The 15,376-nt window shown below is 36.7% G+C and overlaps 1 protein-coding gene across 1 annotated transcript in view; it reads right to left on the bottom strand.

Annotated features, from left to right (window-relative positions):
- Window positions 1–1,852: 1,852 nt before the first annotated feature.
- The window catches only part of LOC124595315 (inhibitor of Bruton tyrosine kinase), a 124,594-nt gene continuing 111,070 nt past the window's right edge, over window positions 1,853–15,376 (bottom strand). Inside the window, exons 17-18 of the mRNA XM_047134015.1 lie at window positions 9,276–9,444; window positions 1,853–4,935 (exon numbers count right to left, since the gene is read on the bottom strand). Of these exons, the coding sequence (XP_046989971.1) occupies window positions 4,795–4,935; window positions 9,276–9,444 (310 nt within the window). The 3' untranslated portion in view covers window positions 1,853–4,794. The remainder of the gene's footprint in view (window positions 4,936–9,275; window positions 9,445–15,376) is intronic.

Raw genomic sequence — 15,376 nt, 5'->3', positions numbered from 1 at the left:
AGAATTATGAAGTATACTTAATACAGTGCATCCAGTATATTGATTCCTCTATAATTTCTATATACATTGAAATCATAGAGGGATCAGTACACCGGATGCAGCACTGACATTAGTTATCTAGTGTATGATAAAAAGAAATTTTAATTTGATGTTTCTGTACGGAAAAGAAGGTAATAATTTGATGTTTCTATACAGAAAAGAAGGTAATAATTTCCTCTCCCTCCAATGAGCAACCCTCAGATACAAAGAACAAAAACTGACTGGACAAAGAAGGTTGAGAAATTTGGCTGTGGGCTTTTAAAACAAACTATTGCTGCTTTAGCTTTAAGTGCTTTAGGAAACTGAGACCAACCTAAATCTGGATGACTGTTCAGGGTTTTGAACCTTTGTCCTCTCGAATCCAAGGTCTGTACTTAAATCCTCGAGTGGGTGTGGCTACAGACAAAGTGAGCCAACCACAAATAACATTGTTTAGTACTGTACCATTGTTGTTTTACAATTTCAGGCCCACTTCTATTCCTTGATTACTGCTTGAGCTAACACAGTTATACGGTGTGGTCTTATATGCCCAACTGAGCAGTAAAATACAAAATAAACAGGAAGCCAAGTGAGAAAAATATTAAATCCATGCAAGAAAATGTCCCAGATTGTGAGCTAGCAGAACAACCAGTTAATGATGCAGCTGCCTACAATATAAATCGTAATCGAATAAGTGTTTGGTGGGGATCCAATGCAACTGCACCTGAGTAATGCTCCAAGTGGGTCATTATCAATTGGTAACACTTGAATATGCCAACAGACTGATATAATGAAAGTGTTTTATTATCGTTTAATTGAACTAAAATTAAACTATGATTCTGCTCATACATTTACCTTGGTAACACATAAACAATTATCCTTTACATGTGTGTATCAAGCATGCTGCACATCTGCTCCAACAGTTAACCAATGCACCAACTGTTTGGTCTGTTCAAAATGGGCGCGAGGGGGACTCCCTTTTCTGTGACACTTAATTCTCAGCTGGAGGTAAGTCAAATTACATTCGGAGAACCCATCAAGACAAATGACACTGATGGTGGCAACAAGCAGTTTTAACAAAATTACCAATTAAAAGAAAAAGCCGCACCTCAGAGGTGTGAGATATCTGGAAACTAAGAATATATTCACTTTTCTTTGAAGAAAGGTTGGAAAACTTGAGGGTGGATAACAGTTGTCAGAAGAGGATATTATTTAGCAATCAACAATAGTGAATTTAATACATATTCTTACATATTTCATTATGTGGCCTGAACTGTGCCCAATAAAGATTAACTTAGTTTCGCTGAACAAAAGTTGTGAATTTAAAAAGAACGTGACAGTTAAGATTTGGTATATTTACGATTATGGAGATTACAATATACTCAACTATCTAAAATGTGCTGAAGACAAATCCCTCCAAGAATCCAGGAAATAATCCTTACATTATGAAATACTGCCATCTTGATATGATGAGATTGCAAGCTCACGTTTAATTTTTTATTAAATCATGTCAATCATAAAAGTATGTCACCATTATGCCTCTTATGAAACATTTAGGAAAGAATGAGGTAATTCCAATCTCTCGGAAATGGGAGGGAGTTTGCAAGAATAATAAAAGGAGAAAGTCATGGTCTCTTTAAAAAAATTAAATGTTTCAGCAGCACTTGAAAAGCAAAAAGGAGAGCTAAACAATTAAAACAGGTAACATTTTAAAACTGACCATCATTTACTGAATATTTACATGTTTACAGTAATGAAATTGTGCGAAGTGTATACATATAATTGTGAGGTCACAGTAAATCAGACCTGACTGAATAAAACAAAGACACTCAACTGCTGATTACAAAATTTATTTGTCTGCTCTTACTCTAGTGAATACCTACAATATTCTACATTGTATCACGCAAAACAACTGATAAACTTACATGAACAAATTCATGCCATTGCATAAATATTATCTGAACAAGAGAGACAGAAGGAATTTTTTTTCCATACTGACAGCAGAATTATTCGCACTGCTTGAAAGAATACGTGTTACTTTAAAAGCAGCCCCACAATTTTTCAGGGCTTCATGTGGGTGGCGTTTCAGCATTGTGTTGTATAACAGTACTCAATACTGTTAAACAGAGTGGTCCCAGATTTCCTGTGAACTTCACCCAATAATTAAGGCACCACTATGCTTGGTGAAAATAAAGGCAAGTTTCCATTCTAAACAAAAAACTACAGCTTTTCCTATAGTATGAGATCAGCATAAAATCTACAATGCTTTCTGGTAGACACATCACTACTTTTAGAGCACCATATTATGAAACACAAACACACTTTCCTATCCAAACTATTTCAATGAGCACACAATCTCTACATTCTATCACCACACTCTTAATATTCAAAACATTTTATGAATTCTTGAAACATTAGCTTCCTTGTGTAAATACAACAATCGATTTGAAATGTTACATGTGCTACATCATACAGAATATTGATTATTAAGTACCGAAATGCCAATTTCATATTCTTCTGAAATTGATCCAGAAAATGACTTTAATAACAGAATTAAATAACTGACTGTATTATTTATTCTGGTAATTTCCTTCAACATTTTTCTTTGCCATTTAGCAATTAGTTCACTACATCAATACAGAATTGCAAATAGTTTTCATGAAAAGTACAGTTTTACCAAAAAATATTTTGGTAATATGCAGATAAGCATAGTGCTTCAGATCAGTATGTACGATATGTAGTCAATGCTTTTACATACCACAACCACAATAACAAGTAGCAACTTCAGTAATAAATACTGCATTTGTAATAATTAGTGTCTATACAAGTACATCTTGAGTGATTTCTAAAATACAACAAAAACAGTTTCATAGAAATTTCATTAAAAAGCATGAAGAGTAACAGCTTTTTGCCCAAAGAAATAACTGCTAAGCCATGAAAATCTCAATCCAGTTAAAAAAAATACCATATACATATAATGCCTCTTCAGAAAGGAACTTCTACTCTGTGTTTGTTAGCACTTTTGCCAATAATGGTGGTAGTGGCAGCAGCAGTTCATTAAAGTCAATTAAGAAGAATGTTTTGCAAATATTATCAAGCACTGCTATCTTAGCAATTAAATCAGATGTAAATATCACTATAAAATGGCACTACATTCTTGAATGAAACTGACATGCCTCAAATAGTTGCTGCCATTAGAACCACCGTAAACATTGTTCAGAACTCAAAACGAGTATCTTTGAGTATTATTACGTAAATATGTAATACACTCATTTTTCCCCTTGTTATTGCACAATACCAACTCTAAAACACAAGACAGCAATCTAGTTCAGCTCATCATTTGTTTAGACATATGTCTGAAATGCAATTGGTTATCACACATGATACAGTTATTTCACTGTTTTAAATTAAGGGCACTGAAAGAATTTTTTTTTGACTTGGTGAGTATCTTCTACATAAGGCACTGAAATTACATGTGACTTTCTCCATGTAAATAATGCATCAAAACTCAAATTTCAATATACTTTTTTACATCATAATAATGCTTATTCTCTTGTGAACAAGGGTCAGTCAAAAATTAATGGCAACTACTTTTTTCCTCCCTGAATAGAGCTAATCAAATGAAAAATTTGAATCTGGCACTATTCCACATAGCTGTGGCTCTAGTCCACTGCAGTACTACCTTTCTCAACAGATGCCAGAACTGCAGTTGCTGGCAATATGGCAGACACTGATGTTCATATCAGACATAATTCTGTGATAGAATTCTTGAATTCAGAAGATGAAATGCTAATTCGCATTCACGAAGGACTGAAAAGTTGTGATGTTGATGCAAGAGTGGACATTAGTACCATTAGATGAGTTCGTCACCGCAACAAACCTGAAGGGCAAACACCGTTGGGTGAGGAAGAGTAGCAGACCAGTGACTGCAGAACATTCAGCAAGTCAATGGTGTAATCTGTGATGACAATTGCAATTGAGTGACTGCAGATGATTTGTGTTGCATTACTTCCATCAGTAAATGCAGTGTGGTGACAATTATTCAACTGATAAAACTCAAAAGTTTCGTAACTTGGGTACCAACCAAGAACATTAAACAGCCAGAATAGAGAGACAAGATAAACAACTGCCCCTCCCCCCTGCAGAATTTTCATTTGGTGACTACCATTTGTTTGCTGCTAAAAGCAGCTCATAGTGGGATGAGGGCTGTGGAAACATTCATGCATCAAGATATCAGAAGCAAGACCATGCACTTTATAACAATGGAATACATGTTTTTGTTAAAAGATAGACTAAAACTGGGGAAATGAACTCGTAAGTTAAACATCAATTATGTGATTTTCAACTTATGTAGTTGCATTGAAATTCTTGATAAATAAAATAAAAAAAGTGGCAGCATTACCTTTTGACTGAGACTTGTACATTTCTAAGAATCTGAACAGCATTTTACAAGGCAAGATAACCAGTAACTAAATGCAGAATTACAGATAACAATGAATTATACAGACTCAAGAGAGACTAATACAGACATTACATTACAAAGGCTAAATTATAAAAATATATGTGACATACTCTTTACAAGAACAACTTCACTACCTTCAGATAGATTTTTCACTCACAAAGAGAAAAATTAGGGCTACAAGACAGAGACCTTCCAGCTACACAGTTATACAAAAGTAAACTTTTAAATACATTTTAATGACATTGACATAACTGTACTTGTAACTGCAACTAATTTTTGTCATAAAACGAATTATTGTACTCTGATAATGTAGTTCACTGTCCATGAGACTGTGATGTAATCCATACAGGAGCAGCTACCACATCTGTGATTACTCGATGAACTGAAATGCGTTCATCTGTTGATTCTGTAGCATTGTAGAATGCAAGCAAATCTTCAATTGCTCTATCTTCGAGCTGTAAAAATATAAGTCTTGTGTTAATATTTCAGGATGTCACAGTACTATTAAGAGTACTATTAGAAAGCAACTGCCTGCAAATATCAAAAGCAACTAAAATAAAATAAAGAATTAAAAGCAAAGAAAATTTTATTTTAAAATTAATTATGTTTAACAGAAAACATGCCTGTCAAGGGGACACCACCTTGAGCAGGCAAATTCTGTTCTGGGCAGGGAGCCTTGTGAGCTCAGAGAAATCTGAAAGCTATGCCAACAGTATCACTGCTACTGGAGAGGGCACCCAAGCCAGACTGACCCCACCAGAGGAGCTGCATAAAATATTGCGCCACTGCCTCGTAAAAAACCTGTCATCACAAATAATTTAACAAGGGATACTGGACTGTGCTTATGAAGACGAAATGCATCAAGAAACAAAAATACTGATAAAGCAGTCAAACTTTGAACATGCATACACACAGGAACTCAGGTGGAAGTGCAGGGATGAGACACACAAGAAGAAATTCTGTGTATCAAACGGAAATTTCACAATGTGATCTTTTGTGTGTACTTCCACCAATGGGGGAAGAATCAGATGAAGATGTGGTAGATGGCTCCTACGATCATCTACACAAGGTTTGTGATAAAATATTTAGCTATGACTACAAAATAGTCCTTGGCAACTATAATACCACACTGTACAGGGAAGTTTTCAGGGTGTGCCTGGTAAGGAAAGTCTGCCCGAAGAAACTAGTAATAACAGCATGAAGGTTGCCCACATTGCTGCTGTGGACAAGTTAAAGCAGTAAGCACCTACTTCCCACAGAAAAATATGCAACAAGGTGGCATGGAAAATACCAGGAACAAACGAAGCAAACCAAACAGACCAAATACTGAACTGAAGAGGAGTGCATTCGATATGAAAAATGAGTGGATTTACCGAGGAGCTGATTTGGATTCAGACCATTACCTAGTAGAAGACAAAATTGGGCAGAAACTAGCTATGGCTGCAAATGGGAATAGCACCATCAAAAAGAAATAGTATACCAAACAAATGAAAGAGTATCAGAACAGATTGACACAGAAGTTACAAACAAAAAAAGGTGGTGACCATACAGACGAAGAACGGAACACTATTACAAACGCTGTTTTGACAACAGTCACAAGGAGACTTAGAAACAAAGAGAGGTACAACGATGAATGTAGACAGGCAGCGGAACAGAAAAAGGAAGCAAGACTGTAATGCTTACACAGAGGTATGAGATCAAATCAGGCATTATATAATGGAAAGAGAATAGAGCCAGGTATGTGTAGTGTTGTTACGTAAGTTCAGAGTGTTTTCCCATACATTTAATACACATAACAGAGACTTTAGTCATGAATAATATGGTTGGTTGGTTTGGGGAAGGAGACCAGACAGCGTGGTCATCAGTCTCATCGGATTAGGGAAGGATGGGGAAGGAAGTCGGCCGTGCCCTTTCAGAGGAACCATCCCGGCATTTGCCTGGAGCGATTTAGGGAAATCACAGAAAACCTAAATCAGGATGGCCAGACGCGGGATTGAACCGTCATCCTCCCGAATGCGAGTCCAGTGTCTAACCACTGCGCCACCCCGCTCGGTCATGAATAATATATTCTCTTTCAAATCCAGGATGGAGAGTAACAATATTGTGAAAAGTAAAGTTGCGGCTCACCATATTGCGGAGACTCTGAGTCGCAGATAAACACAACAAAAAGATTATCACAAATGCAGCTTTCGTCCAGTATGGCCTTTCTCAAAATTAGATCTCTCTCTCTCTCTCTCTCTCTCTCTCTCTCTCTCTCTCTCTCTCTCACACACACACACACACACACACACACACACACACAGTGAGAGAGAGTGAGAGAGAGAGAGAGAGAGAGAGAGAGAGAGAGAGACTGCAGTCTCAGGCAACTGAACTCGGCGTGTATGTTGTCTAATTTTGATGATGGCCTTACTAGCCGAAAGCTATATTAGGGACACTGACTGGCAGCTCCATAGAGTGCTGTGTGCACAACGACCTTGTGTTTAACAAAATTAGAAGGAAGGTCAGCATTCGCTGTAATTTTGATGATTTATTAACAGCAAAATCAACTTTCGATCACATAATGATCATCTTCAGTGCTGGATGGTAACATTTCACATAGTGATCGGTGAATAAAAAACAAAAAGACCACAAATACACATGAGTATAAACCATATGTTAGTAAGAACATACCTTTAGTGTACAAATTAAAGCTCGCAGGCACTGGCATCTAGTTATTAGCAGTAACAGACACTATGGAACAATCACAATAACTGAAGCCGCTGTTTACATTCACCTATACAGCAGACCTCAGTGTGACGGGCTTGGAACGCCCTCTATGTGACGTGTCATGTGGAGACTTAACATTATTTTATTTGGCTAGAGATTACCACAAAATACCAAATGTGCACTTGCAAATCATTAATTTAATATTTCAAATTTAAAATTGTACATTATAAGCCCATAGCTAAAAGGAATGGGGAAATACACATCTTGCCAACATACACTGGCTTGTTATTTTCAAAGCAACTTAAAAAAAAACTTGCAAGAATAAAAATCAATAGGTAAACTATAAGGTGTCAGATTACAGGACTAGTAAAAAAGAAAGATATACAAATAACATGACATCAAATATAACAAAATTTGCTACAGCACAGTAACTGCCATCTGGCGTGGGAAGTCAGATGTGCAAAGTTCTTAATTTACATAAAATATTATGTTGAAATCAAGAAGTCGACTACATAAATAGTAGTCATTGTACAATATATGCCACGCTTTAAGAGGTCAAAATGTTATAAAACACAATATTCTATATAAAAAAAAATTTTTGGGTGCAGACTAACAATTTTTTTATTGTATTTAATGACATGACACATCTCATTCATTCCATTTGGACATGTTAACACATTATAACTGTTTCTGAGGCTTAATTACAAAAAAATCATCGTAATTATGAAAAGTAGAATGATATAAAAGCACAGTGTGGATACAGAGATCGTTTAGCGCACTCATCAGTAAGAACTACTGTTACAAATTGCAAAGAATTAGTGATATGTTGGCTAGAGACACAAGTTTATGAAATATGCTAGCCTAGTAGAAACCTCCACTACCACACATATTGTTTATAGAAAAACTTCCTCATATGATACAAACAGAACTTGGGTACAAGGAAACAGTGTTCTCTTTAAAGTATAAAAGCTTTGTCCCAAGAAATAAATCACACTCTTGTTATACACTTTTGCACAAGCACTGGGTCAGAACCCATCATACATACATTTACAGCTGATACAACAAAAATGAAAACTGTCAAGCAAACGGTTTTGAATACTCATATAAAGGAGATAATTTTACTACATGTCTTATAGCAGCAATCAGACCCCCTATAAGATAAAAGCTAATTTTGAAAATACCCATATATCCAAAGTTGGCCATAAAAATTAATCTAAAATGCAAGGTGTGGATAAGTAGTAACATACATCATGCATCCAGAAAAAATGTCTTAACTTAGGAAAGGTAACAGTACAAATTATTTCCAAAATATACATCATACTGTAGACAAATTAGAACCAGATCACACACATTTTTCTGCAATTACTTACTAAAGCAATTAAAATGTAGTGACAAACTAGCAACATGAAATAATCACATGAAAGTGAGGAGGATTTAAATTTCTTGTCTATTAGGAAAACATAAATTTTCATAACCAAATGCTTAATGTGTAGTGCGCATGGATTTTGTTAAAGGCCTATTATGACACTCAGTTATATAACCTGACTATGACACTCAGTTATATAACCTGACCGCCAGTTGACAGAGGTTATTACAAAACCAGTGCTAAAAGTACAAGCCAATTAGCAATCTCTATAAAGAACCACAAAAAATTGCTGTACAATAAAATAAGTTGGCTAGTAAAAAGTGTGAGTAATGCGGTTCAGCCATCTGATTCACAAGTATTACCACGTAGGTGACAACAATGTTAACATAATAAAAATATTGTAATGCAGTTATGAGATCTGTACACATGGGCTGTGTCAGAACCCTTATTACAACACGTTAATGAAAACTCATTCGAAAGGCAAAGCATTTGGTTATGAAAATATGAAGGAGGAGAAGAAAAAGACGAAGAACAGCAGACATGTAAGTGACAGGCTTTATGTGGCATTAACTATGCTCCCCTACTTTGTAACAAAATTTAAATACGGAAAAAAGGTTATGCAACCTAACAAAGTTTTTAATACGTAAACTGGTCTCAAAACGTTATTTGTAGAAGTTACAAGTACGTATGAATGGAAACTGACATTACTGCAGTAGTACTAACCTGTGTAAGCTCAAGAGGCTTTGCTCGCATTTTTGTCCAGTTTTCCCTCTGTTTTCTCTCATCTGCTATAATGTCACAAAATTTCGGGGAATCTGGAGAAACAGAGAGAGGCTTCGTCCAAGGATTGTTAAGAGTTACTTCTTGAGTGTGCCTTGTTATGATTTTAGATCTGGAAAAAAATTTATGTTATTGCTTTTGTTGTATGCGAGAAATCGCTACAGTAAGATTCTGAAAGTTAACTAGAAATCAATAACACAAAAATGAACTGTAATCTGTTTCCAGCCAATGCCGCAGAGACAGACACTACAAATCGAGCTTACACTCACTGCCTTTATCAGAGAATCCTCCTGTTACACCTTTAGCTATGACTGTACCATTCCATAACTCAACAGCTTACTTACATTTACCATCAAAACTGCAGCCACACGCCATGAAATGGAAAATGGAGTATATCCCTTGAAAGATTTGCCTTGATTCCCACCATTCCATACCTCATCCAACAATCTTTGCATGAATGGCCCATTCATAGCATTCCAATCATAATGCAGCAATCTTGGCTTCCAAGTGTGTAAACAATTTAATGTTAGTGTATTTTTCAGGTGTTAGCGTTACATGACCCTAGCAATTTTTAGTTTTTTCATATATTTCATTAGATCTATTTATTAGTGAAAAATTACTAGGGACTATGCTTGTGTGTGGATGCAGGGGAAATTGGTCACAATCTACAAACAGCATGAAGCTCAGCTGGCCATTTGGTTGCTGCCCAGGCCTGCAGCAGTTATGATGACACTTGGGGCAACAGTCGTTGCAACTCTTGTCATTGCCATTGCCACTGCCTGTGAATCCTGAACCTGCTGCACGACTTGACATGCTTCATCCCCCATGTCGTTACCAGAGATGACACAGTGGCATGAGCATATCTCTAGGTGGAGGTTAAATGTGGCTACTGGCTGTGTGACTTCTACCAGACACCATAACAACAAGTTAAAGTTATGTCTACTGGCTGATTTCATCTCAAATCATACAGGCCAAGAGTGAATGTGTCACATCACTATTTCAAAGTTTGCTGAAAAAAATGTATGCTGAAGTTCCACACGGTACTCCAAAACTACAATATTTTGATTTTCTGATAATTTGTTAAAACACTGCAGACCTCACTAAATAAGTGTGTTTGTGAAAACGTCGAAATGAAAGGGAAAATTGAAAAACTGTAATAAAGAAGTCAAAGTGATGGATCTGAATTTATTTTCAATAAATACTTTGTTCCCAATACTATGAGACATGACTGATACATAAACACTTCTGAGATATTTTTCTTTTTGAAAAATGAACTATGCAAATTTGTAATTTTCTGAAAATATAAAAATTATGTTTTGAAAATATGAATAGTCACAGGATGTTAACTGTCTTGAGAAATGATAAAGTGGAAGGACTGATAACTGTCAGCTATGACATTAATGCATAAAATTCTTAAACTCTCAAAATATTTGTACAGAAAGGTGAAAGAATCTGAAATTTTTTGGTTATTTAGAAATTTATTTTCTCCAAAAACCCCATCGTAAATGTTCTAAAAAATATTATGGTATGTTTGGTCACTCTACTTAGGGAAAGTACAATCAGAGTGGGCAATACTTGTCTGTACAAAATGCGAGAAATTTTTTAGGTAGACCTAGCTCTATTCTCACAGTCAAAAAAATCATGGACTCAAATATTTAAATTGATCACTGATTTTAAGTAAATGTCATGCAAAATTGGTATTTTTGAATCAAAATAATTACTTTACAAAGTGATTGGGAAAACAATTCATATTTTTGTTTGAAAGCATTTTATAGCAAAAATGAGATATAGAATATTTACACACATTTTCTTTTTGTGATATTATTCACAAACTATTATTGGTCTTGTGTCATGATTTTACTACTTCATGACTTTCCAAGAATTAAAATTGCCTACAATGTAACAATCAACAGTGCACTGTTGAGAAGAGTTCAGTTTTTTTTTTTTTTTTTCATCTGCTTCTCATTGAACTTGTATAGCCAAGATTAAGTTGCACATGGAAAAGATGACCCAACAAAAACAGTGCTTGGGATATGGGAACTGCGCGCTGATCTTTTGATGGCAACCATTCGAAAGCATAAGTAGGACCATGAGGTGTCATAAAGGAGATGGTTATACCTTGCAGCTCATGAGCAATACTTATTATCTGTCCCACCCACCAATGACTGCCATATGCAAAAGAAATGAAGCAGCTAACTACAAAGTCTTCTAACTTATACTGTGGTCTCTGCATTTCATACACAGTAACAGGCCACATTCCATGTAGAATCGTTCTTGCAATGTATATACCACTCTGGGGTGCAAGTCAGTCGTGACTTGATTGAATTCCTACCACAGGCTTCAAAGCAGACCACTCTTCTCTCTTTTTTAAATGGAATTCCCTTAATGCACTTTCATTTAGAATTAAGAGTTTCACATTTGTTACTAATGTTGATATGGTGTGTACAAATCCAGTACCATCTCTTATACCATCAACAGCTTCATGCTTGAGATCAAATCATCTTGCAAGATGTTTACAGAGACCTCCTATCCCATCAAATGCATTTTTCCCATGTTCTGTTGCTGAAAATATCCATTTTTGTCTTAATTCCTGTACTGCAGTGTTGACCAAGCTCATAAAACTGAAAGCAGTCTTTAAAATGAGATGCTGCACCATCAGTCATATACGCATGTTTAGGGAATGCATGGCCTCAAGATGCTATGTCATCAATTATCATGCTGACAGCGTAGCATGACTGTGCACTGTCATGAATGTCACAGTGTTATTTTCCAAGGAAGTGAGCAACATATGTGATCATTGATACCTGTGCTGTGTGCCAATGGTAATTTTGAATTTCATTCTGCACAGCAACAAACCAGTTCTCAGCAAAGTCGACAAGAAAAACTAATGTGTCAGTATTCTGGGAAGTGGCTGAGTTTACTTCTGCTATGGCCTGTCTTTCAATCCTCGGGATGTGAACTGTTCCTTTTCATGACCCAATGCCTAAACTCTGTACCAATCTTCTCTGTCTCTGCTGTCTTCTTCACCACCTCTCCTCCCTCCCACAATGCATAATAGGTTACATCATTGTCAGCCTCCTGAAGGATGCTTCAACAGTCATCACTTCTTCACCGGGACACACTGCACACTCCTGCAACCAACATTTTTCTTGCAGCTCTTGACATACAAACAAAAGCATCAGGTCCATCTCTGTGTACTACTTTCCTATGACACTGCTTATGGTAAAACAAACACATTTCAAATTAATTTCCCATTCTTTTCTTTACAAGCTTTTGAAACCAAATAACATGAGGAAGTGGGTATGTATTTCTGTATCTGCTGCTTAGAGTAGCTACCTGGTATCAGTATGTGCAAACTTCCTTCATTGGCTGGCATTTTACCCATTTTGGTTGTAAGGAGGCGAATTTTGTGAGACCAATTTTTAAATTATTGTTCTCCTTTTTCATCAGGAGATGTGCTTCTCTTATGCTGTCATATACATTTTTACCTCTTTCACCATTTTCATTAACAGAGATAACATCAGCCCAGTTAGGACTTTGCCTGCTACAATCTATGTCATCACGTACGTAATATTCCAGAGCAACAGTAAGCATATCATCTTGCAACAGATGCCCACAGTGAGAATCTGGGGATGCACACATACCTTTCCCATTCTTTTCTTTACGAGCTTTTGAAACCAAATAACATGAGGAACTGGGTGCGTATTTCTGTATCTGCTGTTTAGAGTAGCTACCTGGTATCATTGTCAGTAACTGTACCTTCTCAGTACAGATAGCTGCTGTGATAACAGTACTTAGGTTTTGAAACCACACATCAGGTTTCCTGTACCTATCACTATCTTCAGGTTCTGTACCAAGTGCATCTACATTATAAACTTCACTAAGTTCTGAAGATATTGCTTGCGTAAAACTTTTTTAAATTTATTCTACTTTTCTTCTTATACACTGTTTTCTTCTTGTGCTTCTTACCTTTCCTAAGTCTTTGGTAAGGGGGATATAGTAAGGGCTACAGCAGAAATTCTAACATTAAATGCATCAACAACTTCACACCCATGACTACAAATATCTGCATTGCCTTCTTCAATTTCAGATTTGGGTGGTGGTGATCGTTGAGGTGGGTTGCCACTAAATTTCTTCTTTTAGTGAGTGTAGCAATTCCCGCACAATGGATGTGATGCTAATGCTATTACTTGAGAACCAAGATTTTTTGCAATACCTCCGACAGATTTCGAACAACTGTTAAGCGTTTTTCATTTTTCTGAAACATCACCTACTTGTGTCTTTTTTCATAGCCCACACACCTCACTCATTCACTACTGTATTTCCTCACTGACATTATATCTAACAAGAAGTTCAAACCAAACACAAAACTCGATGCAAAATGGTTTATGTGCTTGTTCTCACTCGTATGTTATAAACAGAAGAGCGCTGGAAACAGTGTTGTCAACACACACATTTTACACTAGGATTTCAGTGATGCAAAATATGCACAATGTTCAAAGATTTTTAACACTTTAGTCAGACAAATATTGCTCACTGTTTTTGCACTGACTACTAACATATTAACCAAACAATATTTTGCGTAATAATGAAAAGTCTTCATATGGAAGTTATCAAGTAAATAATTCATAAAAACGCAATTTTTTACATTTTCAGTAAAATATTTACATAATACAGACAGCAGGAGCATAGAAGATACTGTTTCTACATTGAAGTGCCAGAGAAACTGGTATAGGCATGTATATTCAAATACAGAAATATGTGAACAGGCAGAATACGATGCTCCTGTCAACAATGCCTATAAAAGACGACAAGTGTGTGGCACAGCTGGATTGGTTACTACGTGTTTCAAGATTTAAGCGAGTTTGAAAGTGGTGTTATAGTCGACGCACGAGCGATGGGACACAGCATCTCTGAGGTAGCGACGAAGTGGGGATTATCCAGTATAACCATTTCACGAGTGTATTGTGAATATCAGGAATCCAATAAAACAACAAATCTCCAACAGAGCTGTGGCTGGAAAAAGATCCTACAAGAATGGGACCAACAACAACTGAAGAGAATTGTTCAACGTGATAGAAGTGTAATTTTTCCGCAAATTGCTGTAGATTTCAATGCTGGGCCATCAAGAAGTGTCAGCATGCGAACCAGTCAATGAAACAGCATTGATATGGACTTTCAGAGCCGAAGGACCACATGTGTACCCTTGATGACTGTATGACACAAAGCTTTACACTTCATCTGGGCCTGTCAACACTGACATTGGACTGTTGATTACTGGAATCATGTTGCTTGGTCAGACGAGTCGCTTCAAATTATATCTAGCGGATGGACGTGTACAGGTATGGAGACAACCTCATGAATCCATGGATCCTGCATGTCAGCAGGGGACTGTTCAAGCTGGTGGAGGCTCTGTGCAATTGCGTGGGGCGAGTGCAGTTGGAGTGATATGGGACCCCTGATACCTCTAGACACGACAGACATGTGAAATGTACGAAGCATCCTGTCTGATCACCCGCATTCATTCATGTCCACTGTGCATTCTGACGGACTCGGGCAATTCCAGCAGGACAATGTGACACCCCACACATCCAGAAATGCTACAGAGTGGCTCCAGGAACACAATTCTGAGTTTAAACACTTCCACTGGCCACCAAACTCCCCAGACATGAACATTATTGAGCATATATAGGATGCCTTGCAAGTGCTGTTCTGAAGAGACCTCCACCCCCTCATACTCTTACCGATTTATGGAGAACCCTGCAGGATTCATCATGGTGTCAGTTCCCTCCGACACTACTGACCTTAGTCAAGTCCATGCCACATCTGGTTGGGGTACTTACGCATGCTTGCGGGGGCCCTGCGCGATATTAGGGACGGGTATCAGTTTCTTCGGCTCTTCAGCGTAATTAGGCGAGTAGTATCTGGTAATATGACAGAAAAGATAACATTCTGCGACTTTAAAATTTAGAAAAAAAATTTTTTAAGTGGAAAAATTAAGTTAAATTTTGTATTTTGGTCTTAAATTTATAAGTTAATAGAAG

Source organism: Schistocerca americana, chromosome 2 (genome assembly GCF_021461395.2).
Source record: "Schistocerca americana isolate TAMUIC-IGC-003095 chromosome 2, iqSchAmer2.1, whole genome shotgun sequence".
Classification (NCBI taxonomy): domain Eukaryota; kingdom Metazoa; phylum Arthropoda; class Insecta; order Orthoptera; family Acrididae; genus Schistocerca; species Schistocerca americana.
This window is presented reverse-complemented; position numbering and strand designations above follow the sequence as displayed.